Raw genomic sequence first — 26,057 nt, 5'->3', positions numbered from 1 at the left:
AAACAGGTTGAGCAGTGAGAGTGTAGGAGGGAGGACAGGTTGTACGGAGGATGAAGATGGAGAGGAAGATCGGGTGATTATTGATGGTTTGATCTGGCAGAGGGAGATCCAGGAAACCAAATATTTGTTTATGTGTTCATTCATTGTGCCTTATATTTATTGTTGAAGAGACGAACTGCACTGCATTTGGCTGGGAAAAAATGTAATTTACATTTTTGCTGTGCTAAAACCTTCTGCTCTGTTCTACAAATTCATTAAGCTAACAAATGTTGACATACAGTCCTGAAACCACAAACTGTTGATGTTTTCTTTTATCTGATTGGTGACACATAAGAGACCCTTACTGATTAGCTAGCTTCTGTAACCCATTCATTCGGCCCATTTGGTTGGTCTAGGAACCAGAAACAACTTTTATAAAATATACATTATGCTATGTTGTAACAGTATGTTATGAGTCAGATAATCTGTGAAAAAAATTGAGCTCCTCTGTCTTCTCCCAGTGCTCTCCAAAAACAAACAATCAAAGCCAGGAGGCGGGTCTTAGTGCTGTCAAACATGCCCATTTGCACGCTGCACACCCCTATGCTAATGCCTGTCAGGATTCATGATTAATTCCCAATAACTATATAATTATCTCTAGTAATTTTCTTTTTTCTGAGCAGAGTTACCATTCAAACCACATTGCAAAAAATCTGTAAATTTTTATATATATTTTTTATTATTCCATAAGATTATTTTTTATTGTATTTATTGCTGAAATAAAGTGTGACGTTATGACACTTTCATTAGAATGGAATATGTGTACCAGATTTTATGTCAGACTGAAGGAAATTACTAAAAACCTGAACTTCTAAGTACAGAAACCCTCTGATCTCCTACAGTTACTGTCATCAAAGTTTTTATAATCATCATCATCATCTTCATCATTACTGTCAGGCAAATCTCTGTCCTCTTCAGAAGCTGGAAGTATAACAGCAGGAGCTGTAATTTATTACATGTATCAAATTCTTGCCTGCGATCCATAAAGTACAGTGTGAAATATGCAAATGTCAGAGGTCACAACAATACCCACTACTAAACAAATACTAATCTGTATCATGCGGGTACTTCCTGTTTCCCATCCCCCGCCCCCCTACGTCTGCCCAGGTCAAAAGTTTCTACAAACACTGTTCATCTAAACTCCTTCCTTCCAAACCAGTTCTGTTCACCTTGGATTGGAACAAGAAGTGACTCTGCAGGAACTCTCAGGCTGAATGAAGAGAGGAGCCGGATTAAAAAACGTCTCTGTAATCATGTCTCATAATTACGTCGATGAATGGGGCTATTCAGGCGTTTCTAATTCATCTGCGGCTCGTTAAGAAGCAGCACAGGTGAAAAGAAAACTCTACCAAAACTCTATCTCTGCTTCTACCTTTGGTGACCCCCAAAAACCTGACAGTGGCTTGAAATGTTAACTTTTAAACTGGCAAAGTAGCATAACTTAAAATGTGGTTAAATAGAAAAGAATGTTTTCAGTTTTCTCAAACATCCAAATTGAAAACGTCACCCTCAGTCAGAAGTCAAGTAAACAGCCCGTCTGTGTGTAATGTATTCTCAGGATCAATGCAGTGCAAATACTGACACCTCAGATGTTTGTTAGAGAACATTAGAATCATAAAGGCCAAGGAACACAGAGACCTGTTTTTATAAATAAGATGTATTTTCTGAAAAAAACAAAAACTTTTGAAATAAAACTTCTTGAAAGTGATCTGAGACAACATGGGTCTGTGATTAAATGTGTGAAGCTATGCTCATAGATGATGCTCCATCATGTGGACACAGTTTACGCATCAGATGCACAGACGTCCTGCTTTTCTTTGACGCTTGCGTCAGAAGATGAAATCTGTTATTACAGATCGACAACTCAGCCTGAAGAAATGTTTCAAACTGCAGCTGAACCTCAACGAGCATCAGCTTGACTAATGCCCACAAGTCACTCACTGGAATGTTACTCAAGAAAGTCTGTAAGTCTGACATTCTGTAGATAAGGACAACAAGCAATATACCAAATATGTAAGTAAATACTCCTTGAAAGTAGATGTGTCATTAAGAGAAATAGAAATTTCAACGTTGCAGTTTATGAACTGCCAGCATTTTTCAAAAACGAATAAAAATAAATGTGTTTTTCATCAGTATGTTTGCAAACACAAAACCCCGCAGTAAAGTTATACAGTTAACATTAATGAGTTAAAGTTGATGATTCTCCACATAGACTGGCAAGGTTTGACAAGAGCTGCATTTCCATTCCAAATGTGAGCAAAACTGTCTATAATCTGCTAATGTAAAAAAACCCCACAATTTCCAATAAACAGGACACGAAATTAAAATGATAGGTGAATAAGTTTGTTCACCCAATAAGTCATTAAAAACATTCCATGGCTATTCTGACTACTTCCTGGCAACATCCAGCTGTTGATCATGTGACTCTTGTGATGCAAAAAGAAATGTTTCAATTACAGTTTTGTGAAATAAACCAATAGTAGCAACAAAACCTTTTAGAATTTTTGGCATTTTCATTAAACTAATTTATTTTCAGAATGTCAAATTGCACATTTTCCAGCTCCATGTCAATGGAAATTCAGCTAATGTTTCTGCCCTTGTTGGACATTCTCTTCTTCTTGGCTAACTGTCTCCTCACTTCCTGGTTCATCTTCATTTTCTTCTTCTTTGTAGTTCCTGGATTCCAGGCTATGACACGTCACATCAGTCAGTTCACATCTGAGCATGGGGTCGTACAGAGAACATGAATTATTGAACTGTGGTCGTACAGATTGAGCTGGATCTCTAAACGTGCCGCTCCAGATTTTTGTGAAGCTCCTCCAACCAACAAAGCAACCCGTTCACTTCATTGTTTGGGCAACATTTTACAAACAATCTGTGTCGAGTCGAATCAGATTATAGTTAAATGGACTTGAACTGTATCAGACTTGTGATGTTGTGAACAGGACAAAGCTGCTATAGAAAACAGATGGATGAATTGTACTCGTACATTTCTCTCTAATCACCTTCAATTAAACGCCTGCTCCCTGTTTATTGACTCTTAGCAGTCAGTCACCAGTCTTATGCTTTTGTAAAGATTGCTGTAATGTGCAGCTTTGAAGTTTGTTTAAATGTCAGTAGGCCATAATGGTTCAGTGCTGCGTTCAGTGCCAGCAGCTTGTTTATAACAGCTTTTATGAGTTGGCTTCGGTTGAATTCACAAGTTTAGAGCCATGTGAGTCAAAGTAGAACTCTGCTCTGGATATTACACGCACGACTAGACAAAACACGTACACATGGGTTTCTTAGTAAGAAATCATAGGTTTATATAGTTTTTTCCCTAAATATGTTAAAAAAAAAAAATCACTTTGTGTTTTTTCTTTTTTATTTTTCCAAATGTGTTTTCTTCTGTTGGTTCAGTCAGGAACAAAGAGAAGAAATATAAAGAGTCTGACCTTTGATATGTTGACCATATTTGTATGTTGGAACACTTTAAGCTAAACTCATTATAAACGGGTTACATTTAACACACCCACCTGCTGCTCCGGTGACTCCTGGTATGTTGACGACAGCAGTGATGGACCTTGTCAGATGATCAGATGATCTTGAACTATGCTTCCAGATGTTGTCAAACTATTTTTATAAAAGTGAAAACCAGGTTCGGAGCTTTAATATCCAGTCCAGATCTTTTCCTCATATTCTTGAAATTGAGAAAACATTTTTGTTAACTGAAAGAATAAAAATTAATGGGAAGCCTATAACTAACTGGAGCAATATTGTATGTTTATAAAATTAAAATATACTGACATTAGAGGTTCAATATTCTATGTTTTTTTCCGTGTTCCTTCTGGTGGCACTTAGTCCACAAAATGGTGACAGCAAAAGTTGTTAGAAAACTCCTTAGTCAGATGTTCAACAATAACTGAAACCTAAAAATTTTATATTAAATAAACTGAAACTGCTTCTTTGACTAATACATGCTAAACTAAAACTAAACAATATTTAACTTACAATAACTAATAAGAACTAGCAAACAAACTGCGAAAGCGAATTAAAATTAACAAAATTCGACAACAAAAATGTCACAATGAAATAAAGCTAAGCTATAATGAAAAATCTAAAACTTTTATAGACTGAATGACTTTGATGATTTATCTTCATCAAAGTCTCAGTCAAAGTCAACTTTATAGTCAAATCATCATATGTACCAGACCTAATAATCAACATTATGTTTCTCGCCTAAAACTTAAATTCATCACATAACAATAATTGAGAAAAAATTGTAATAAAAATGTTTTCCACAATCCATAGAAACACAGCAGTAATATAAAAGAATCCCACAAACCAAATAGAAAATAGAATTTTAAAAACACAAACTCTTATAACAGCTTAGATGAATGAAAGTGGGAGAGAATTCAGCCTCCTTACTGCCAGTTCGACAGTCTGGTAGAGCGTGTACGAAGGCTTCTGCACCTCTTCCATTAAGAAGTCCAAACATGTAATGTGCTGAATGACTGTGTGTGTGTGTGTGTGTGTGTGTGTGTGTGTGTGTTGGTGTAATGCCTCGCTCCATGTCCTGTGTGCAGGTCAACATGCCTGAGTTGGCCTTGCTGCGCTTTGTGGTGCTGGACGACGACTACATCGGAGACGATTTCATCGGCCAATACAGCGTGGCCTTCGAGTGCCTTCAGCCGGGCTACCGTAACGTGCCCCTGCTGGGCCTGGCAGGAGACCCCTTACCACACACCAGCCTTTTTGTTCATGTGGCCATCACCAACCGGCGAGGCGGAGGGAAGGCCCAGCGGCGGGGCCTGTCTGTGCGCAGGGTGGGCCGGCGAGGGAGGGAGTACGTCTCTCTGCGGCACACCAGCATCAAAGCTCTGGACGAGGTTTTCAAACAAGCCGGCGGACCCCTCAAGGAGGCCACGGACCTACGGGAGGACGCTCAGGTAAGACGGGAGAGTGGGCGGGGCTTCCATTTCACTGCTGCTGTTCTACGCTTTCAGAGAGCAGGATCACTCTCTCTTTAAGTGTGACTGTCCTTAAGGCTAGATTCACGCCAACCCTGTTCAGTCTGTTTGAGTCCAACTCCAGTCTGTTTGTTTAGAACAGGGGTCACCAAACTCGGTCCTCGAGGGCCGGCATCCAGCACGTTTTAGTTCTCTCCCTGGTGGCACCAACAACCTTTTCAGCATGTCAATGTTCATCTTAGGCCTTCTAACGAGCCATCATCTGATTCAGGTGCGTTAAACCAAGGAGAGAACTAAAACATGCAGGAGGCCGGCCCTCCAGGACCGAGTTTGGGGACCCCTGGTTTAGAAAGTCCGGTTTCTTTGGTGCGAATATGTAATTGAACTCTGGTCCGTGTAAAAACATCAGTCTGGGTTTGGTTGAAGTGAACTCCGGCGCGGTTCAAATGCAAATGTGACCGCCGAAGTGAACAAGAGACCGCTCCCAAAGCAGGAAGTGGACTATAGTGAGAGGCTATCTCTTGTGGGAGAAATGACTCGGGGTTTTTAAGAAAAGACAAAAGAGAAGTTAGGAGTTCTCTTTTTTACTAGCTAATATTTTCAGTTGGTTTGGATCGTTTGACATAATGAAGAATGAAAGAACAGCAGCTACTGGAAATGGAATAAATTTAGCAACTTTGGTCCCCAATCAAGCAGAATTTACTGGACTATCAAGTGACTATCAAGTCATTCATGCATCTGCTGATGAAGAACTGACACTTGGGGGAAGGTTCACCTTTCAGCAGAGGAGCTGGTAGAATGTCCCAGTCAAAGTCCAGGATACATGCAATTGAAAATAAATGGCAAGACAGATCATTTCCATCCTCTGTGTTTTCATTTGAATTCCACTTACTAATTTTGTGCTACTTTGTGCTGATTCACAATATAAAATTTTAATATTTAATGTTTGGGGTTTTATTTTGAGCAAATATAAAACAGTTTATGTTGTACTAACACTTTTGCAAGATACTAAATCTAAAGTAATTTATTGGTTAGGAAAATTTTTGTAAATTTCCAATGTTATTGTTTTGTATTTACAGTACAAATTAGTATATATGGTAGAAATGTATAAGAGCAGAAGTTTCTTCTGTAACACATAAACCAAATATTTTCAGTTCTTTTCCAGAATGATATTTTAGCAAAATGTTGCTACCGGTAACTAGAGAGGAATAAAAAGCACAAACTTGTCTTTTTCTGTTCATGACAGTAATATGATCCTAACATTTCATTTTAAGTTAAAAACAAAACCTCAAGAAATATCAACCACACTGCATTTTTATTGCATTTTTTTATCATTTTTCTCTGATCTTCCATCTATACGTTATGGTCACAGGATGTAGAAAAAAAATTTGTCTCATTGCGCATAAATAAATAACATAGTGTTTGTAAAATGAGTAAAACCAATCTCATTTTTCATTGGCTTCACCAGACAAAACATGAAATTTCATTAGTCTAGTGTGTGTGAAGTAATAAAGAAAGTGATTCATTTAGGGAATTCTATAATATTAATGCAACTTTATTTGTATTGTCTGCAAACGCAAACACACTTCCACTCAGCCCTGTACTGAACAACCCAGCTAGACTTCATATGCCTGTGAACTTTCCGTGTGTTAAAAGGATCTGTGTGTGTGTGGCTGAGGTGCAGGAGCTGCAGTCAGCCTCTACCTGAGACGCCTTTGTGGGCCGAATCAGAAAGGAGGAGGCGGAGGAGGCGTGACAAAAAAGCAATAGTCGGTGAGAAGAATGGAGGAGGACAATAAAGCTTCTATAAATACCAGGAGAAGTGAAGGCTGGTCGTGCAGCACCCACCAGTTCTATCGCTGAATATGAACATGAACTGGTGGGCAATGAGAAAAGAATAACTACATGGCTTCTTATTGTGTTTGTTTGTATTCATGTGCAACAACAGGTCTGGTTTGGCTCTAAATACATAGAAATTCTTGTAATTATTAACAAAACTATTAACTTATATCGAAGTTACCAAGTTGGAGCACCACCTTATTATTAGGAAAATAACAGCCAAATATTTCACTCTCAGTTATTGTCCTTAAATGCCTGCCTGATAAGGCCAAGGTATTAAAATAACAATAGATCAATGCATAAATCCAGAGCTGAAGATGTTACACATGTAAGGAATAAAGACAAACATCTTCTCTCCAATATACAAGAGTTTATGAAGAAAAGGAATTCAGTTTATTATTTTAATCACCAAACTCACTAAGCTAGTAACACTCAACTAAACGGCTAAGTAAAAGATGAAAGAGTGATGAATAAATGACTAAAAGTAAAACAGTAAGAATACACAAGTACCAAAATATATTCTGCATTTTCATACAGCTGAGAATAAGAGGAATATCATAACATCACATTCCTAGATTCACACTCATCATGATTCCTTTTGAAGAATTATGACTAATTCTTATCTATATCAAAGCTTATCTATATGTAGATAATAAAGTTTACTTCATTTGACTATTCCTGCGTGTGGAATACAGATGTTGGATGCACAGACTGAATAAACTTGGATTCAGGGCTTCAGCTGAGCAGCAGTAGTTCTCCTTTCACTGGTGAAATAGTAGAGGAAGTTTCATGGGAAGGTCCCCAAAGTGCAGAAGAGACTAAAAGCTCCTCCAGCGGCTCGTCATTTTTAGCATGATATCACGTATTCATGCAGTGAATATCCTATTTCTGCTTAAACTGAAAGTTTGTGGAAATGATAGTTCTTATCCCAGCCTCCTTGCTCCTTGTAGTTTTTAGTCCTTCACACAGCTAGAGGCCCAACAGTCAACCCTGTATATGTGCTGGAAAACAATGAATACAGCATCTGCATCACGGCCTGCTTCCAAGGCCATAAAGAAATATTTTCCTGCTTATCAGTCTAGCACAGAGCCTGACCTTAGTTCTTTCCAGCTCCTTCCACAGGTAGCCAACAACTGTTCGACTCCAAAATAATGCAAATCCAGAAGGTCAGGCTAATTCTATGAACAAGCCAGAATCTCTGAGATCCTGGTGAGGATCCCAGAGCTGAGACTGATCCAGGTCTTCCTACTGGCCAACATGGCTTTTGGATCACACAGTCTGTACTGGCTCACTTTTGCAGAGCTACTTTAAAGAGACAGCACAGAATGCCACTGCTAGGCTGCAGGGCGCTCATTTCTCTAGCCATGTGAACTGCCATGAATTATTTCTACTTTTCATAAAGCTTATGCTTCCCTTATATAACAGCAACATAAACATTAGATGGTTATGTTAGAGAACAGCTCTCCACCAGTCATTGGCACTGCATCCACATGAATTCAAACAAAAGCAGCTATGAGACACGTTGCAATTCTCCTCTTTTGATCTGCAGTTTCCAAGCTTCTGCCTCACAGAGCAGTCCTCCCCTACAACAGCCCCTTCAGACTAGCCAGCAGCAAATGGCAAACCCCTGGTGGAACATCTGCTGAGTTCGTTATACAAGCTGCTTTTGTTGTTAAAGAGTTAATAGAGGAGCAATGCTGTGATGACTTCCTGAAGTTTCAGAAAGAGGAATTTTTAAAGGGACAGAGGCCCAATTTCAACACATTGAATTACAAAATATAATTTCTTTTAAGTCATATCATATTTATACAGCATTTTAGTAACAATGGACGGTACCATAGTTTTATGATTGTGCTATAAGATGACACCATGTGCCTGGAAAACACATAACACTGCCCCTTTAATATTTTCAATAAAGGACTAACAAAGGTGAAAGAAACAAAATTAGCAACAGCTAAAGGGTAAAGTATGGTTCTTATGTGAAAAGAAAAACAAATATCAGTAATCTTCAACTGCAGAGGCTTCCTGCTCACACACGTCCACACACCCCGTCTTGAACAGAAACACTGTTTGCTCTTTTGCGAGCAGCTTCTATTTACCTCTCTTCTGCTTTATTGTCCTTTCCTTTTGCTCTGTCTCACTTAAAGCTTAAAGCTGCTAAGGCTGTCAACTCATCTGCCAGTGTCACTTAACATCCATCACACTTCTCTTGCTGTTGCACTCACGCACACGCCCGCACGCATGCCCACACACACACACACACACGCCTACACACGCACGCACACACACACACACACGCAGACACACACACAGCCTTCAGTGAAGGTGAGCTGTAGTAATTAGCCGCCGTGTTGGAGCTTTTTCTGTTGACAAAACCGTTCAGTCACAGTGGCAGCGTTTTCCTGTTTGAGGCCTGAAGTCACTTCGCTCAATAGGAGCTGACCCAGAATGTTACTGAGAACTGGCTTTCCACTTCTGCTGTACCTACTTCAAATTAAAAACGTGTACACTACAAACACACAACATGTTCCCAAGTAAATAGATAGATAGATCTTTATTGTCATTGTCACAAGAACAACCAAATTTAAAAAGTGCCATCAGTCAGTGCATATGCTTTAAAAAAACAAAATAAAGTATTTTTGGTCTGGTTTTCAATGCAAATATATTAGTCAGTCAGTGCATATGCTTTAAAAAAAAAAAAGAAAGTATTTTTGGTCTGGTTTTTAATGTAAATATATTAGTACACTTGAAATAATACAAGTAACTTTTCAGCAAGATATAGCATCTTATTTTAAGTCAGTAATTCCTTAATATTGATGACTTTTTTTCACTTGTAACATGGGAAAAATTTGTTACAAGTAGGCCTGTTGCAGTTAGCAACACATCAATTAATCACATGATAAATTAAAATTCGCGCAATAATCTCAATTTGCATAATTTATTATTATTTTTTTTTATTTGTTTTTCTACCAAAAACTTTATGAAAAAAGTCTTCAATTTGGTGCTTTGGAATAATCTAGTCATTTTTTTGAAGGACAATTTTGCTTAGAGAGACTTAATGATTTTATTTTATTTGTTGCTTACTTTTTGGTATTATTTTGGATATTAAAAATGTCTTCCAGTTCCAGTATAAAATGTTCATTAGAATTTAAAGTTTATTGATACTTTGAGAATGTGCTCCTGCATTATTATGAAATTACTATTATGTCACCCAAAAATAGTTTCAAAAAAATGATTATCAATTATTGCAACAACTTCTGTGCTTTAAGGCTACTTTCATGTTACTTTTGTCTTATTTCAAGACATCTGCTCTAAAAATTAGACCAGAAATACTTGGTAAGTTTTTTTACAGTCTAAAATGTGTTGATTTTCTGTTCCAGCTTGATGTCAAATTGTTCTATAAATCCACCTTGGCCGAGACTGATTTCACAGGTCAAGTGATTGATTTGATTTGCAGTGTGTGTGTGGGTGTGTGTGTGTGTCAAAGCTTTTTTTCTGTCGTCACTCAGCATAGTTCTGTTTGAGAAGAAGCCCACCTGATCCAGCTCTGTCCCACTCTTCTTCCCCAGTGCTCCACCGCCGGTTTCAAGGACCAGTGTGGGCTCCCCACTGTGGCCAAACTGAAGCAGTGCATCCAGAGCCTGGCTACGAGGCTCCAGAGCCCCGAGGGGGCCATGGGGGCCACCATGGTGCTCAGGGAGGGCTACCCCTGTCTGGAGCCTCAGGTCAGCCTGTCTGAGGCGACCCGGAAGCTTCTCTCTGCCTACGACACGGTCAGTAAGTCAGAGCGCATCCAGAACAACCCAGATCCTGCTTTTTAATCTGTCAGCTGCCAAAAAAAAATTTGAAGAAAGTGTTTCTGATCAGTCTGAGGACACAAAGCTCTCCTCAGGGCTGTCAGGGCTTTGAGTTGAATGAACTACAGTGGCCTCAGCCCTGTCACTCAACTGTAATAATACCAATGACACAGACATTTACATGAGAAAAAGCAATTCCCAATTGTTGATTGAATTATTGGTCACTTTGAGGTCACACAGCAAACCTGCCACAACCGACCATTTAAACATCCTCGACTGTTCCCCGTTTTACAGCCAGAAACTTGCTCTGTGTTTTGTTGTACAGTGACTTGTTGTACAGAAAACAAATGTACCAGTCTTGATAGGTAATAATAGTGAGAAAGAGACAATTCCCAGTGGTGCTTTGTGTTTGTTTTAAACTGTCATGATTCCAGTTTCTCAGTAAGGATGAAGGTTCTTACGTAGAAATGTCATCACTAATGCAGATCGAAAGCCGCTTTGCAAAGATTTTTTTTATCTCCTCTGATGGAAAGAACTTTTCACACAGATGAAGGCTTTTCCATCAGATTATTAATATACATGGTTAAGTCCAGCTTTTTAAAGGTTGAGTCACTTTGAGGAATCTATCCATTACCCAGAACGACCTCAAACCTAAACCTTAAAGGGGCACTATCATATAAAATCCACTTTTTCGAGCTTATGTTATAATGTTATTTTCTTATCAAAACATGCATGGAGAGTTGCTTTGATTATTTCATTCATGTTTGAGAAACTCTTTAATCTCCATGGCAACCATTCAGGTGCGCAAAATGCCTGGATGGACCTTGCTCCGCCTTCGAGACGAAGCAGGGAAAACATAAAAAAACATATATATTATAAACACATCATATAGTCAACAGATGTGAAAACCAATAACAGACATTACATCTTGTTAAGTGGCATCATTGAGATCATCAAATATGTTCAGGGTTTCCCCCAGTATACAGTATTATAGGCCTGGTGGCTTTCCATACTTGATTTTGTTTTGGCCTAAGAGATATGATTATAGAAGATAGGTTTATAGTTTATGCATTTAAAGCTGGACCAATCACAGCGCTGGCCCCTCTGCGCGTTGCTTTGCGCGCTGCAGCAGTTGGATGCCTTAAGTTTACTGATGGTGACTTTCAAATCAAATCAAATCACATCAGCCTTTCCCCACTTTTGTTAGAATAGTTTTTGAGGTTTACCTAAAATGGACCTAGAGAGGAATGGAAACAAGTAATCAGTTCCACAGGCTGCAATTTATTCCATTTAAGCCACTAAAGCCCCTAATTTGACTTTACTTTGGGGTCCGCCAAACGCCTAATGATGTGCTTGTTTTCTCAAGCTCCAGCAGTCTGACTACCAGTCACTTTAGCTAATAACAGCTCTGGATGTGTTTCAAATGAAACTTTGCTGGAACCAGAAGCTGAATGAAGCATATTTTTATCATACCTCTTAGAAAAACACTTCACCCTTTCACACACACACACACACACACACACACACACACACACACACACACACAAACATGCATGCACCCCCCACCCCCATACACACACACGCCCACATTCTATAATTATTCTTGAATTTATCTTCAATTTTGTTACTGGTTGATTTAATGGGATCAGGGTTGGAAACACATTTTATTCAGGCATTAAATGTGTAGAATGACACTGCAGTGTCATGCATGTAACAATCACCCACATACTTCCTGTCACACACGCCCACACACGCACGAGCACACACACACACACAGTGGGACTGCCAGCTGCACCTCTTCCTACTCCCTCCATCTCCTGCTGCAGCCGAGTCTCTCCCACCTGTTGTCAGTTATTCACACCTACACACACCTTGAAACACACAGAGCTTCTCTTCCTGAGCGGCCTGCTGTAGCTGTTCAGTTAGCAGTGTGTGTGTGGGTGTGTGTGTGTGTGTGGATGTGAAGCCAGCAGGTCAGAGTCAGGAAGTAACTGCTGGTGTCACCTGCACTCTTAGAAAACAACTCTTCACCCTTCCTGAGTGAACTGGATTACTATCTCCTTTGTGTGTGTGTGTGGGGGGGATGTGTGTGTGTGTGTGGGGGTGTGTGCCAGAACGTAGTCTTTTTATTTCCATCCACAAAACTTGATTAAGGCAAGGCACGTTTATTTCCATGGCACCATTTACAGCACTCCTAACTGATGATGGGACTCTGAAAGAAAGAGAAAGTAACACATGAGCATAAAGAATTAAATTTTTTTAAAATAATAACATGTTTGTCAGGGAAACAGAATAGACTTCACATTCTTGTTGATCAGTGACGCGGGACCTCTGAATCAACACCAAACTAAATGTTCTGTGAGCTCATCCTCTCTCTCTGTTCTCAGATGATCTCCGCCCAGAAACAGCTGATTGAGAACGCAGACGGTGTTCAGGAGAGGATCGACCAGGTGCACAGGGAAGGTAAATCTGAAGACATGAAGCTCTGCATGTATCAACACCCACCGAACTGAGTGGGTCATGGATGTATTAACTGCTCTGCTGGACAGAAGTGCAGTAAGTGCTGTAGGCATGTTGCATGTTACTGTTTACATCCGGAAATTTCACGCATGCACAATTTCCGGAGGGCAAAAGATGATTCCTTTACATGCCATCCATAGCCGGGCTGCTGTAGTGGAACAATGCTGTTAACAAAATGAAACATGGAGAGGTAGGTGTTATTCATTTAGTGCACTGCATCACAGCAAAGGGCAAATACAGGAAACCATTTAAGAACAATTCAAAACCACTCGTATTCTTCTTTTTTCTGTCTGCTACACATAGACTTGTTGACATAGTAACTAACTGACAACAGTTAATTCATACATTCATAGCCTTGTTGTCACAAATCTACCAGGAGCTGACACCAAAAAACACGCAAACCTTTCCCACACAAAGAACAGAACATCCAGTCCATCACAGTTTTCAGTTTTGATATTTATTTTGCAATTATTAATAAATGTTCTCTGTGGTAGATTAGCTAATTTAATCCGCTACTCAACCTCTAATCTGTCAGAGAGTTGGTGTGAGGATCACCTTTTTTTGTTAATTGAACCAAAACTAACAGAATTCTGCAGCACATCTACGTCTGAAGGTTATCAAAGTCAAGCTAGCATAACTAACCTCCCCTCTTCCTCAATATTTTTTTTAATGAAAACCTTTTCCTGACCTTGTTATCTAGTTGTTGTATTGTTGACAATTAGTCATTTTTTTTATATGTCATGCTTACATTTAAGATTTGGTGCATTATGTTACCAACTAGATAGCGAAAACCAGTAGCGGTCATCTCATCGTTGGCCTCCAGAGGAAGCTGGGGGGCTGTACGCTGTGTGTGTGTCGCCACGCTGCGACGTGTCCATATGAAGCTACACGGGTGCACTTACTTATTCAGTAGCAACACTGCATGTGCTTTTAAACCCACTCACTGTCACTGATCACTGCTGACCTTTGAGGACCAATGCAAATTTCAGAAACATTATCTGTTTCCTATGACAACGCACCCATCAAGACGTGCTGCTGTCAAATGTGTACGTTATTTTTGTCATTATTTCCCGTTTGTGTTCGTCAGGAATGGACCTCCATGAGGATCTGTCCCGGCTCTGTGAGAAGGAGGGGCTGAAGGGACGGAAGCTGAACAAGGCAGTGGAGAGTTTCACCTGGAACATCACCGTGCTCAAGGTACCAGCACACAAACTGGGAGGAGGGGAAGCTCAGTCTGAGTGGAGGGCTTAGTGCACCAGCTTAATACCCAATCAATACACAATGAGTTCCTGTGTGCTTCATTACTCTTACACTGTAAAACCTGATTAGTTCACCTTAGTTCAAGAAATGTTGCCTCAACATTTCTTCTTTAACGTTATTGTTTTCATTAAAGTAGCTGATTGAGTGACTTTAACCTGTGCCATTTCAGTGAGCATAACTTAAGCTTGTTTAATAAATCTAAATATGTTGCAATTACTTAAAAGACACCCAAAGCTTCACTTTTATTATTCTATTTTCATTTCTTGACTTGAAACTATTTATATAAAAAGAAAATGACTTCATCAAAACAGTTTCTGGCTCCTGCTTTCTATTCAGTCCTCCCGATTGTGATGTGGACACTAAAAGAGCGCCACCTATCGTTGGTAACAGTGTAACCTAAAAACATTAACTAAAATTACTTGCTATAATTACAGAAGCTGGAGTCTCTGCTAAATAAAGGCAGCAAATTACTAACTAAAGGTGCTAACTAAACTTTAGTTAGTAGCTAACATTAATTAACTAAAGTTAGCAAGTAACAAGCAGCATGTCTGTTATAAACTAATACTAAATAAAGCGCATGTTTATTCTGTATTTTCATTAAATCCACACATGGTAATCAAGGTTCTGTCTTAGCTGCAGTAGAACAAATTGGATTTATTCAACATGAGCACAGTTAAATCATGACATAAATACCACCACTCAATGAAATTCAGAGAGTTTTTATTTAAGGTTATCATAACAAGAGAATTTCATAACAAATGGCAGCTGGTCTAAATGTGTTGACATGGAGCAGCAAGAAAAATCTACTGTTACATCAAGAGAGCTTCACTGCAGCTTTTTACACACATGGAGAGAATTATTGGTTCCCCTCTGGAAATGATCAAAATGACTGAAATAACTGACAACAGTAATAACAAATAAAACAATTACTGAAAATGAACCAATGAAAATCAGGTATTGTTTCAAAATATGGTTCAGAAGAATCATTAAAAAAGAAAACTAATGAAACAAGCCTGGACAAACATGATGGTACCACTAAGAAACCCCCCCAAAAAATGATCATTTGACAATAGGAACATGTTAAACATTTAAAAGGTGATAAGTAGTCACTAGCTATGGTTCCATTACAAAAATACACAAAACTTTATCTCCATTGTTGCAGGTTTGTTTTTGCGGTAAGTCGTTAAAAACATGGTCCGTCCTCATCCTCCAGTCACTTCCTGTTGTCGTCTTCTTTGTGGTTTGCACTAGCAGCAACATCCAGTTGTTGATCATGTGACTCATGCGATGGTAGAAATTGCTTCTATTAATGTTTTGCAAAAATAAATTAGTATTAATACAGCCACAAAAAAACCCCACCTCATCCGAACGCCAAAACTTTATGCAAAAACCAAGAGTTTTCTCAAAACTGACGGAAAATGTTGGTTTCTCAAAAACCAAAATTTTCCAATGTCCACCCAAATCTTATAATTACATTACTAAGAGTTTTTTTTTTTTTTTAAAGGTGACCTAAATCACATTTTTATTGCCGAGAATAGACTCTTTTTGGGTTTAGGTGGTTGCCTTTGTTTAAATAAGGAAAACATGAGAAACCATTTGGACCTGCAATGATTTACAAAAAAATCGTCTATTTTCTGTGTTCAGTTAGGAGATGTCATTGAGGTTGTTGTGGTGTGATTGATGTATTTGTCTGATTTTAGCTTTTTTAAAATGTTTTAATGTTTTGGCCTTGAGTGCTCTTGAGTTTATGATTTTGTCCCATTTTACAACAAGTTTGGACGCCTTGCCCCACACTGTAATGGTCTGTCATAAAAAATTCCCCAAGACTTTAAAGTTTGTGGTTATAACAGAAAAAAAATATGACATTTGTTTTTCGGCAGATGAATTCTATTCCTAAGCTCTTGCATGTATCGCCTCTTTGCTGCCAGCTGAAACACCAAATGACAAATGTCCAAAAATATGGAGAGGCTGAAAATTCAGAAGCCTGTGGAAATCATAATAACTGAGAGAAGAAGTGACAGTTGCTCCTTATTTTGCTTCCTGTGGCAGCGTAGAGCTGCATGTGGTTATTTCTGTCAGATAAGCGTGAAATGAAATTTGTGAAGTTCCCCTTTAGATGTTGTGGATGCTGAAAATACGGCTGTTGGAGGCACACTGATATATCCTGGGTTAGAGCGCCTGCAGTAAGCCTCCTCTAATCTCAGTGCTCCTTCCGCCACGTGCATTTTAGGAACTGAGAAATCCATCCAAATATTCAGCTCAGATCCAGATATCCAGGTCACAGTCAGGGAGGCTCAGGAGAGAGAGAGAGACAGAGGAGACGCAAACTGGATGAAGAAAAAGCTGCAGAAACAACTGGTGTTGCTGCCTCCAAGTGGTGGCAGAAATAGTGAGGCAGCAGGAGATCAATAAAGTCACGTTTGATTCTAGTTCCTGAAGACATAATAATTAAAGATGTGGAGGAAGATGGCCTGGTCAGCTGAGACCTAAACTGAACTTTTCAGCCTACATGTAAATCCCAATTTGACAGAAAACTTGACGAGTTCTCCTGAATGCACCATCCTGACTGTGAGGCCTGGATCCTTTATCGTAACTTTGGTCATTTAAGGTGAAAAATTTCTTGTCTTTTTTAGATATTTTATTTATTGTTGCCACAATAAATTCCAGTAATGAAAAAAAAGAAAGAAAAAAAACAGACTGCAATGTTTTTACTTTCTCATCTACTGTTTTTTAATACCCTTCAAGAGGTTATAATAAAGAATTTTTAATAAGTGATATTGTAAGTAATATTTTCAACTACATCTGAATGAACCATCTAAGTCAAATTACTACATTAATTAAGTAAATTTAACAAAAATATTAAGTGAACCAGACTGAAAAGCTGAGAGGAAAGTATTAAAGGAAATAGATAAGTAGAGACACATGTAGGCTAGAACTGTAAAATTACCTAATAAACATGTAGCAGCTAATTTTCATACTTAATTTACTATATTTGACATTGTTCAGTTAAAAAACACAATATTACCAATATATCACAGAACATTAAAAATATTACATAATTGTTCATATAGAAAATTACATTTCTTTCTATCTGCTGTCCAGATGCTAACAAGGCAAATGAAGCAGCCTAGCTAACACTGGTGATGCATGAATGACAATTTTATTGATCATGTTCACCTATATATCCTGCCATATTTACAGACTTTGAAATATTTATTAGAGTGGAGTTGGTATTATCACATTATAATAACAACCCTAACAACTTTGGCACAAAGTAAACCTGCGTGTGTGTTGATAGAACAGTCTGACTTAAAATCATGTCATCTTCCATTTCCCTCCATTAAATACACTGAAGTTTGTATTTGCAATGTAACAAAATGTGAAAAAGTCAAAGACTTGTGAGTCATTTTTCTCAAACCAGAGTTGAGTCACGTCTCTGTGTGTTTCAGGGTCAGAGCGACCTGCTGCGTGGAGCTAAGATGGACTCCCTGGACGCCCTGCGGCAGCTGGCTCTGGCCTGCGAAGCCTGCGGACTCACCTCCTCCTCCTCCAGCTCCTCCAACAGCTTCTCCACCGCCGAGCTGCACTACTCCTCCCACCCGGCGTCGGGGCGACGGAGCAGCACGCACGGCAACGGACGCGTCTGACACCTGCATTTAAACACGCCGATGAAAAGAAACTCGTGAAGGACCCGGGGTGGGGTGGGGTTTATGCTTTCTGGCGGAGTATCCCTTTAAGCCGTGTGGTAGACTGAGGCCTTACTGTGGTGGTGACGGGCCGGCCAGCAGGGGGCACTGACAGAGGTGGAGCGGTGATCAGGTCAGTGTGTTGGAGATGAATGTAGAGCGGCCTCAGCTGTCCAGATCTACCTGTGTGTCCTCACTGTGTTGTCGATGTGAGAACAGACTGAAGACTTTCACTGCTCAACTCATTCACTCACAGGTTTCTGCTTTTGTTGGTAGCTGTTCCTGCAGTTGATGCTTAACACTGAGAACAAAACCCAGTTATCAACATCAACATTAACCGTTAGCTACATAACTAACCCTCTCTGTCCTGTTAGGATTTCACTGAAATGAAGGTGAAGCGTTCAGGTTTACAGTGCCTTGCAAAAGTATTCATGTTCCTGTTTTGCCACATTCCAGCCAATCGGATGAGCTCTATTGGGATTACACCGGACAGAACAACACAGAGTATTTCATAATTATGACGTGGAAGCGCAAACATTCAAAGTTTCAGATCTAAAGTGTGTGTTGGTGTTCAGTTCAATGTTGAACCTTCTGCTACATCATAAAGTATTCAGCAGTGCGTCTCTACCAGCTTTAGGCATCTAGACTAAAATTATTCTCTATCTTTGCAAAATGCATGAAGGTCAGTCAGATCGGACGTCCCACTAAAAGAAAACATCCAATCCACAAGACCATGTTATCATGTAGGTGGTGTGTTTAGAGTCATTTACAGTGTGGGGTATTAGAGTACTGATCGAAAATGCATACATTTGCAAGGTACTATTTATATTTATTTATTCTCATAAGCATTATGGAACATATCAGGAGTCACTAACAAGGTTTGGAGAATAACTTCGATTTACCAACAGGCTCTGAAGGCATCATCTGGGCTGTTGGTGGATCAGTCCACCTCTTCATGAAATCGTTTCGTGGTTAGCCAGAACTGCAGAACAACATGTCTGCTGCAGTGTGTGTGTGGATGGTGTGTTACCTCCGGCCGTGTTTCTGGACCCATAAGCCGACGTGAATCATGCGTGCATCTTTTTAATGCGGTAACTTTTCTACTCTTACATTGTTGTGCTTTAACCAAACTCGACTCAGAACCAAACTGAACCTCACTCTTAACACGTCTCTGTGGACCAAATGATCGTCACACGCCAAAAACAGAGAGTCGCAAAGAAAACAGCAAGAGGAAGACGTATCCAAAGTGTGTACAGGGAGTAAATGATGTGTTGTTCCACAATCTCAGTTCAGTAACGGTACAAACCTGGCCTGCCAGCGTATGAAGGTGGTGCAGATGGGCGCTTTTTGTAGCGCAGAATTTGTTTTCATTAGGCTTTTTTCTGCCTTTATAAACATACAAACATCCAGTGGCGATCTTTTATAAAAGTTACATACTTCATATATAAAGCTGCGGTATGTAACTTTTAGAAAGGAATGTTGTTTTTTTTACTTATTTCTTGAAGCTATCACAATGGTCTGAGATAGACAATGTGTGAAAAAGATCATTCTCTGCCTTCTCCCAGTACTAACAACAGAAAAACATCACGGAGCCAGAAACAGCCAATCAGAGCCAGGAGGAGGGTCTCAGTGCTGCCAATCACCCTAGTGCTCATCCCCTCCCCCTTGCTTTTTGCTAAGCTACAGCAGGTTCATCACAACAGAGCCTGCCACCAATACTAAGGCTACTTAGCATGGCCTCCAGTGATGGCGGATGAACAGTTTTTCTGTGACAGTATGTTGTTTTTCCACCATTACCAAACTGAGCAGCGTACAGGAGGATGATTGACAGCACTAATCTCCTCCTCCTGGCTCTGATTGGTTGTTTTTGACCAGAAGCAGTGCATTTTTGCAGACCACAATAGTAGCTCTGGGAGGAGATGGAGGAGCTCCATTTTTATCACAGATTATCTGTCTCATAACATAAAGTCATGACATGGTGACAGTTTTAATGAATATGAAAAAAAAAAACATTTTGTAAAAGTTAAATGAATAGCTTTAGGGGAAATGTAATCATGTAAAAAGATTACATGATTAAATTACTATTGTTCAAGTTCAAATGGTGGAACTAAAAAGATGTTGTGTGGAAGATGTTGGGTTCGTATTAAACCGTCATGAAGTCGGTGGCATTTCAAAGCAGACGATTGTTTTTAACCCCTGGGCTGAAACAAACACCCAGGACGACCGCCGCTCTCTCCATGGCCTCGCTGCCTGAGGCTGAGGCAGCAGAGACTGAGCTGATGTGCTGACTCACAGCCACCACATGACTCTGACCCGTTAACGTGTGTGCGTGTGTCTGTGTGTGTTTAGGAAGCTTTTTAACCCTCCCGCGGCCGTAAGAGGCGGGATCCATTTAACACCGCAAGCTCTTTTTACCCTGTGCGCGGTCCAGCGGGGCGGCACTGACCGCGCTTGCGCTTTAACACATGGCCTCCTGTAATTCGTGCCAAGACGGCGAGGAGGGTTAAAGCGGAAAGCACACAACGGAGGCAGAGCAAAGGTGACAGCAGGAAGAAGGCGATGGAACTCACTGTGGATTAACTTCTGCTGGGTTGTGTTGGTCTGCAGGTGGACCTGCAGGGCTTCATAATTGGTTGCGAGCGGTAGACACAGTGACAGCACCTGCTGGTTCTGGTCTATTAATACCATCCTGACTCACTGGAGGCCTGGGGTCGTGCGCTCGTGCAGCTGCGCTCGCGTCCGCCGTGATTTCCGGCTGGCAGCCGCTGCCGGGTTTATTTGCTCTCCGACCCAGCGAAGCAGACAAGTGTTTGGGAGACCTCTACTGAACCCGGAGCGGCGAGGCGAGACGCAACGCCTTTCCGGGAGGACGGGAGGCTTCTGGAGCTCACAGAGCTGTTCGTCTGCAGTGTTAACCTTCCGTGTTGTGCTGGGGGCGCCGGCTGGTGGAGACCGAGAAAACGATGGCGGTTCACCTCCGCCTCAGGGGCGGCGAGGGAAGACGGGTGGCTGCTGGGGGGGACAGTAATTAGAAAATTCCCAGTTAAAGTAGAGCTTATTTTCAGTCATTTTTCAGTTTAGAGAGAGGAGAAGCAAAATGAAGTGTGACAAGTGAGGAAGAGAGAGAGCTCAGTGTTTCAGTAGTGACAGGTACTGAGCAGCAGAGCCACTGAAATGAATGGAATCCAAAAACACTGAGATCAATGATTTCTCATCTGTTTTTCATTAAGTTTCAACCTACTGATACTAATTTTACCTGATGTAAGAGAATAGTCATTCTTATCTTTTTACCTTAAACAGATTCTACAGTTGGATTTTGCTATTAGCATTACAAACAGATAATAGTCTGTTTTCTCTTGAGAACATGGACCATTCCAAACCAAGCAACTTTGTCTTAAATCGTTCAGACAAGTGAAACAAGTGAAATAAACCTTTTAAATTAGTTTTATCAGTCTGAGGTTCCAGCAGTCCCAGCTTGCTTTTGCTCAGTTTACCAGCATTTTATGTTCTGATCCAGCTCTGGTTCCGCGGCACATCAGAACTTGTGTCGAAAAGAAATAACATAAAGCAAAAATATTAGAATAACCAAATGATTTCTATATGTATTTGCCGTATTACAAATTTTGTGGGTTTTGGAGCCACTGAAGGATATATGTTGGTCAGCAAACGGCAGCTGTTCAGTGGAAGGATGTCATGTTGTCACCGACGCACTGAAGCGCCTCAGTGACCGGTAGCTGTGCAGCTAACAAGGTGTGCCTAATGTGAACCTAATGTGAACTATCTCCCATCTCCAGCATCGAATTAACCGCTTTTGGTGAAAATCGGTAAATTTCTGCAACTCTTATCCTTAGCGGCCAGAATTGCTACACTTCACCAGGAGTGAACACTTGGATCTGCCATGGTACAACACAATATCCGTTGCTAGCGAAGCTACCAACAGACATTTTCCGGGGTGTGATGTCACCTGGTGTTTCCCTTTTCATCGTGCCAAGACTTGAGTTGCCACAGTGGCAGAGAGCTCCTTTTCCAAACGACCAGTCGATGTCCTGCTCTGTTGTATCAGTTCAGGATGACCAGCCATCGCTCAGAGTGAATACAACCTAGAATCAACTAATTCTGGTTGCCAACAAAGTACTTAGTGAATCTGTAGTTTTATGGTTTTCCAACGTCGGTTAACTTAATTTTTCGCGTGGCTGCTGTATGAAAGGCAGACCGTAGATATCTTTAGCTACTTTGACCATAAATTCACTCAGAGTCCTTCCTTTCTCACACAGACAGTGGACTGCCAATCACATCATTGGGTTTAAATTCCTAAAATTCTTGGTATAAAAATGTGCAGCCCATGATAATCAGAGTGTAATTCATCACAGCTGCAGAGTTTAGTTGTTTTCATGCTAGCACCCAAAATTTAAAAGAAAAGGCATCGTCTCTCCTGCTCTCTAGGACTTTCACACAGACGAACAAACAGTCCCACACGTTTTGCTCAGTCACATGTTCTCTTTGCAGTATTTTTGATGAAAAAAAACAAACCCTGGTCTGCAGCTGAGTGCAGTGCTTTTCTGCCTCAGTGAGTGAATATATTTCTGTGTTTCACCTGTAACTGACTGACGCACCCCGATCCCCGAGGCGCCTCGCTGCTGATCCGTATGAAAGCGGCAAATTGACGTGAAACTGTGAGATCAGTCAGGATTTTTTTCAGCCTGGTGAGCTTCCTATCGGTGAGACTGTTGTGTTTGCATTAATGCTGTGCAGCAGCAAGGAAATACATTAAAAGAAATACATTTACAAAATTAAGGAATAGAAACCTTCAATAAATTAATAAATGAATGATGCATAAACAATAAGCATCGCAATCTTTGTTTTTAATGAAGTTTATTGCAGAATTAAGGATCAGATTAGATCATTCTTAGCATTTCAAATCTTTCTCTATCAACTCCAAAATTGTTGACTTCTGCATTTCTGTATGAAACTAGAGGAATTTCTAACTCTTTAATTTCATGAAGCCAAATACTGAGTCACTGTAAATGATGATTCTGCAATAACACAAAACTATGAAGCTGCATGACTTCAGCATAGAGATCCTGTAATATTCCATAACCTAACCTGTAGAAATTGAATACAAAAGTAACCCAAGAATGGAACCCAGAGGAACCACACATCTGAGTTTTTGTTCAACTCCAAAATTTTAATTATGAAACCAATGTTTATGATCAGGCACGTGAACAGCAGTGCCGAGGTTCAGTAATACATTAATATGCAGTTAAGAACCTGTAGATTTGTCATTTAGTCTAGTCTCGGTGCTGTTGTTAAAAATTTCTTGTCACAAAAATGCATTTATTAATTACAACAAAGCTGTACTTGGTCTCTACCAAAAATGTTTGATTATATATAAACTTGTCTCTTTTTATTGGTTTCTTGAAGTGAGGTTTGATCACTGCATGTCAACTAAGTTACCTCACAAAAATTAGACTAATATTGATCATGTTGATGGCTATTGACCTTGTTGTTATTGTGCTGGGAAATGCAAATCTGTTCAACTTTAAACTCTCACAACACACACACACACACAGATGGGAAGCACATCAGGCTGAGTAAACCAGAGGACATGTCTGTGGTGGGAGGATGAGATCGGGGTGCCGCAGCCTTTCTGTTAGCCGCGTGTCTTATGGACTCACTCTGATTGTGATCTTCAGTTGCTGTACGACGACACGTCTGTGCAGACTCGTGCTCTAATAGACTCACTGGAACGTGGTGTGTAGCTGCCATCGTGCTGTGGACTAACGTGTGTGAACATTTGGAAATCTGTAACGGTTTTTAGTCTGTGTGTCGCCGTGGCCTCTGCAGGTGTTTGTGTCGACCCGTGTCTACTCTGCTGACCTTTAACCCATTGTTGTTCCCTCCGCTGTTCTCACAGTTTGTTTTTTGTATAATTAAAGAACAAAAGAAGAAGCAAAGCTATTTATTGAAGTGTGTTTAAATGACAAATAAATATAATGAATTAACTAGATCTTGTTTTTATTTTAAAGCTACTGTGTTTTCTATCTGATGAAAATGATCAAATATAACAAAAGTATTTATTCCAGACTGATAAGAATAAAGTTCTTTTTTTCCCCTGAAGTCATCTTGTTTCCTTTCACCTCTCTGTAAAGCTGCCATTCGTTCTCATTGTAGAAAGACGTTCTTTAAAGCTAAAATATTTTTGGCTTAAAAGCATACAATGCATATCATCATCAAATATAAATAATCAAACTAAAGCGATTTTTAACTGATCATTTATAAAGCTAAATTGGTGTCATTAAGTTTGTTTGAAAGGAGGAAAATTTTAAAATGAAATATAAAAGGACTGGTCTTAGTGCTGTCAATCAACCTTGGATGCGGCTGCTCACTGCCCCCTCCAGCTGCTCTCATGCTTCACTACAGCTTCTTCCTGATAGCAGACCTTGTACGGATGCTAAGGCTAATTAGCCAGTGGTGACGGCAGAGAAGCAGTTTTCCTGTAAGTCATTTCTCCACAATGACCAGCACAGATACAAGGTGATTAACACTGCGTCTGATTGGTTGTTCTTGTTTTGCATGGTGTATTTCTTCACACACACACAAAAAAACAGCACCGGTAGCTGGAGGGGATCCATCTTTTCACAGAATATCTGTCTGATATTAAACTGTCACCATTTTGTGACAGTTTAATATGTAAAAAACAATTTTTTTATATAAAGGTTACATAATGTAACTTTACCAGGCAGTGTAGGCTGTTGAGAGCCACTTCTAGTTATTAAGAGTATTAAATGTAAACAGATAGACAGATGGAGAGTAAAGGAAGCAAAGACAACAGAGTAAAAAAGAATTATAAACTATATAAAACTATAAACTATAACTGTTTTATTTTTTTACAGATTTATAGGCAGATTTATTCACTAAACTCTTAGAAGGTACTACTAAGAGTTATTATCTTCTTCACTAACTCTGAGAATAACTCTGCTTGATGTAACCCTGTCTCACCAGCAGGGGGAGCCAAACATCACCATATAGTCAGTCAAACTCCTCTCAGACAATCTGCTGTCATCCACTCATATTCAATCACTTCAAAAAACCAAAGTCTGACATTTTAAATAGTATCATCCATTCAACGACAACATGTATATTTTGGGAATGTTAGAGGATATATAGATATACTCATACACAGGTAGAACATGCAAACTTTGAGTCCTTCAGTTGTAACCTAAAGTAAAAGTGAAAAACCTAAAAGAATTATTTAATTTGGCCAACATGTTTCTTCTTACTGGTAGTGATACAAATATTTTTAATTGCTCCATCAGTAATGATCTTATTGAAATCTGATATAGAATGTTTTTATATGGCACATATTTTTATGACCTTCTGACTTCAAAGACTTCTTGGCGGTCAAGTTCTTTGAAAAAGATGAATAGGTTAATGATAGCAGTGGTAACATGCAACGAGGTTGCCAGCATTTGATTGATGTAATGTCAAGGAAGGCTTTCACACTGATTATTGAGAGGGATATAATTTATTTTTAGTAATTTATTGTTTAAATTGTGATCAAATGTAAACAAGAACAGAGTTTTTCTCAAAAATGACGCCTCCTGCATGTTGTTTTATATTTCCAGACAAGCCTGTGCCATTTTCTACCAGAAACAAACAACAAAATTCAAATCTGAACCTAAATTTAAATTGTGTTTTATTTAATAAAATAGAGTACAAACAGCTTTTAGGGGAAATTCAGGAAGTGGAATAACTGTGTATATATTGTATTTATTATTTCTTGCCATCAAAACGTCTTGATAAAAATGTCAGTCTGCGCTCAGTCACATATTTTATGAATGCATGTAGATGAAGTCATTTTGGTTCAAATTACATGAGTGATAACTACTGAAAGGAAAGCAAAGAAAAAAAGGAGAAGTAATTATATCTTTCTAATGTTTTCCTCTGTTACTAATTTTCAATCCAAC

At 39.6% G+C, this 26,057-nt stretch overlaps 1 protein-coding gene across 1 annotated transcript in view; it reads left to right on the top strand.

Moving 5' to 3' along the window:
- plcl1 (phospholipase C like 1) overlaps nucleotides 1–24,122 on the top strand; it is a 114,580-nt gene extending 90,458 nt beyond the window's left edge. The window contains exons 8-12 of the mRNA XM_044131117.1: nucleotides 4,605–4,967; nucleotides 10,397–10,600; nucleotides 13,012–13,087; nucleotides 14,232–14,341; nucleotides 17,854–24,122. Of these exons, the coding sequence (XP_043987052.1) occupies nucleotides 4,605–4,967; nucleotides 10,397–10,600; nucleotides 13,012–13,087; nucleotides 14,232–14,341; nucleotides 17,854–18,051 (951 nt within the window). The 3' untranslated portion in view covers nucleotides 18,052–24,122. The remainder of the gene's footprint in view (nucleotides 1–4,604; nucleotides 4,968–10,396; nucleotides 10,601–13,011; nucleotides 13,088–14,231; nucleotides 14,342–17,853) is intronic.
- The last annotated feature ends 1,935 nt before the right edge of the window (nucleotides 24,123–26,057 follow it).

Source organism: Gambusia affinis, linkage group LG11, assembly GCF_019740435.1.
Source record: "Gambusia affinis linkage group LG11, SWU_Gaff_1.0, whole genome shotgun sequence".
NCBI classification, from domain to species: Eukaryota; Metazoa; Chordata; class Actinopteri; order Cyprinodontiformes; family Poeciliidae; genus Gambusia; species Gambusia affinis.
Note: the sequence above shows the minus strand (reverse complement) of the source record. Positions and strands in the feature narration are given on the sequence as shown.